This window comes from Sinocyclocheilus grahami, unplaced genomic scaffold (assembly GCF_001515645.1).
Source record: "Sinocyclocheilus grahami isolate Dianchi unplaced genomic scaffold, SAMN03320097.WGS_v1.1 scaffold68.1, whole genome shotgun sequence".
NCBI lineage: Eukaryota > Metazoa > Chordata > Actinopteri > Cypriniformes > Cyprinidae > Sinocyclocheilus > Sinocyclocheilus grahami.
The window spans coordinates 495,224-498,527 of record NW_015505247.1 but is presented as its reverse complement, the minus strand read 5'-3'; the positions used below and the strand labels follow the sequence as shown (position 1 = coordinate 498,527).

At 41.3% G+C, this 3,304-nt stretch overlaps 1 protein-coding gene across 2 annotated transcripts in view; it reads left to right on the top strand.

The window, feature by feature from the left end:
* Positions 1-3,304, top strand: part of dapp1 (dual adaptor of phosphotyrosine and 3-phosphoinositides) — a 12,458-nt gene continuing 9,154 nt past the window's right edge. Inside the window, exons 1-2 of one of the 2 annotated variants that reach the window (XM_016272151.1) lie at positions 1-47; positions 804-976. In XM_016272151.1, coding sequence (XP_016127637.1) covers positions 918-976 — 59 coding nt within the window. In that variant the 5' untranslated portion in view covers positions 1-47; positions 804-917. Of the gene's footprint in view, positions 48-694; positions 977-3,304 lie in introns of those variants that run through there. The other variant, XM_016272150.1, reaches the window with a different exon arrangement.

Below are 3,304 nucleotides of genomic sequence, written 5' to 3'. Positions count from 1 at the left end.
TTCAGTCTGAATCGCCTGTTTTCCCAAGCACTGAATCGTTTGGCATGGTAAGAGAACGAGTAAACTAAACATTTGTCTATATCCATATTTAATTTGAACCTACAAGCACGCATAGCCTACTGCATTTTTGTTTATTTCTTGAATTTTGAGCAGGCCTACTAAATACCGTGTAAAGTAATGTCTTCAATTAGGTGCACATCCCTTAGGTTCCCACTATCAATTTGAATTCTTTTATAAAACGGATTGTTCGATAATTGTTCCGCATGCAGTAACAAGTAACATTGTTGGCTCTGTGATGAATAGCTCGTTATGTTCCTCATTTGTATGTCACTTTGGATAAAAGCGTCTGCTAAATGAATACATGTAAATGTAACGAACAAAACACTGGTTCACCTTATCACTGCGCAGCGCCCATAGCCGACTGATTAGCACGTCCTAGCGGAAGAATACAGTACCTCTTAATTATGCTTAATGAAATCACGGTTTGATGAAATTTTGTGTCCTTATACTATTGTGTCATTAACATGTTGTAACCATAGACTCTATAAAAACAGTTTGTAACCGTCGTGCCTAACATTTCAGCCATATATGACTACATTCACACGCACCTTATTGCCTAAGTTAATAACATTTTGTCACGACTTAAATTTTGTGCGTCGTTCGCGTGCGCTGGAGCTGGTTTAAATGTGGCCAGTCTTGTATGAGAACAAGTGGAAATCAGCATCTGGTTCCCGTACATTATTACGACATTCATCTGTGGGAGGATCTATTCGACTTCCCTGTGCTGTCGCTTTCGGTTGTAGCATAATACCAGCTGTACGTGCGCAACGGTTTCACCTCGACCTGAACCGACACTAGTGCTGACTGACTGACTGACAGCGACCCCGCGAGCCGCTGCAGTCACTGGAGACCCAGCCATGAGTGTCAGCTCAACACGGAGCAGCGGGGAAGAAATCGACGAGCTGGAGTCCGTTTGGTGAGTTGAACCAACCCTTCGTTCTTCTGACCTGCGGCACTCACGAAATACTAAGCCAGGGCCGCTGCTGGCCACATGGGTGCCCTAAGCAGAATAGTATTGTTGTGCAGGATTGTGTAGGATTGTTGTCCTAAAAAAAACAAAACCCTACTATAAGGGGTCAAAATAGAACTTTAATACAATATAAAAGTCAATAAATGCATTGTAATTAATTGTATTATTTATCAATGACAATTGTAGCTCTAGACAGTTAACTATGGCTATGATTTTATTAATACAGTTGTCTGATGGATTTTATGGTCTCAAGCATTCAGAAATCACACAAAATAAAATTAAGCACTTCAATAACCGTGGTTAATTTAGGTAAGAGTTGTGATGTTCTCGTCTTTTTGTTGAAGAAATTAAAGAGGCTGGAGCATTTCTATCGCAAAAAAGGTGGCCAAAAATGAAGTGGATATTTGAATTAAATGTTTGGTCAACAAGGATTTGATCCCTGTAGGTGTAACAGCAGCAATTATCAGGCCTTTGCAGCCATTTGCAATAATGTAAATGGTTTATTTGGTATTACATTGTGTATTTTAACAGTGTTATTCAATGAAACCATATGATTATTATTAATTAACCAATCGCCTCGTTGTTTTATATAAATAAGGGATAATCAACGGCTAGACGTGGAGGCAAAGAACCGCCCGACGCTGTTCCAGCATTCTGCTTCAGATCAGACAGAGATGAAATAGTGCGCTAAGATCACATTTATTTGAACGAATTATATCCAATTAATTATCGAGAGAGAGAGAGACAGAGAGAAAACAGTTGTGTGTACCTGTGTGTGTGTGTGTGTGTGTGCCAGTGATGCAATTAAATTAGCGCATTAATATGGAACGTTGATTAAACTGACTTGGAACTACCTGTGCATTAAACGGTTTTAATGCATGCCCGCCAGCCAATCAGAATCCAGTATTCAGACAGACCATGGAATAAGTAAGGGATAATGTACATCCAGCCGGTTGTTATTTCAGAATAAACCCCGACAGGGTGATCAGGATCAGAACATTATCCCACTTATTACACGGCTACTTGCCACATAAGTAAATAACGCGAAATATTGAAGACAGCAGTTGCGAGCAAGCGGCAAATTCAAACTAGACAGACATTTAAGGGAAACGGTGCAGTCAAACCACTTAAAATAATTAAGGCAATAAAAGAATTAAGACGAAAATGTTTTAAAACATTACCAGTTTGTTAGTTCTCTTATAATCCATTACAGCGTACAAAACAATCGTAGCAAAACCGCAGCTGCGTTTGTATGAAAGGAGAGCGAGTCCGCGATACCAGGATAGCATAATTAAATAATCGTACACCATTTTGAATCGAGTTTTAATATTTTATTAGCTAAACAAACGCAAAGCTTCCACCTAGAAAAAATAGTTCAAGCAAGAGTACAGCGCCGACTGCTGTTCCCCGGATGTCTCCAAGTAGATATAACTGTAGACCGGAGATCTCCAAAATGGGGCGTGAACTCCCAAAGTGGGCAGAACCTCCCAAATGGGGCGGGGTCTCTAAGACTTTGAAAGACTTTCACCATTGGCTCTGGCTCCAGCCAGTTGTTATTGACTTACATTTCAAAATAAAATTGTATAAATTAAACATTGTTTCTAGTTCATCTAAAATAAAATATGCTATATAAATAAATATTCTCAGTGAGAGCAGAGCCCAAAGCTTGTGGCCAGTGCTGTTCGGACTGGAGTTTGAACCGCTTAATGATATAAACGGGAATCACCCACAAGCTCTCCTGCGAGCCGTCCCAGCGTAGGGGAAAGATTTCACTCTATCGCTTTGTTCCAAGCAACGGGGGTGTCCCGGGCTCAAAATTCGCAGGGTAGGAGGGGGTAGTGACGCTGGGTGTAACTAAAAAGGTGCTATTGTCCCGGTGAGGTCCGGTTGGGGAGTTACGAAACAATCTCACATCGCATAATCTTATTAACTGTTTATCTCCTGAACTGCATCTTTCTTTACCACGCTATTCAGCGCCAATCCCGCGGTGCAGTCAATTTCTCTGGTTAAGGTTAGGGTCAGGTGCGGGGTAGGTTTAAGGGTTAGCATTTTTTGTAGCATAGTGTAGGAAATCAACACTTTAATTGACACAACCAATAACATCTTTAGAATCAGCTGTGGGGCGGAGCTTGCACTGAAGTGGATTGGGGGAAAACATTCTGAAAAAGTCTGTCAATGGGAGGAAGCCACGCCCTATTTTGGAGCTCCCACCCCGTTTTGGAGTTCCCGCCCCCATTTGGAGATCTCCAGGCTGCAGTTATACCCTTCTCGATG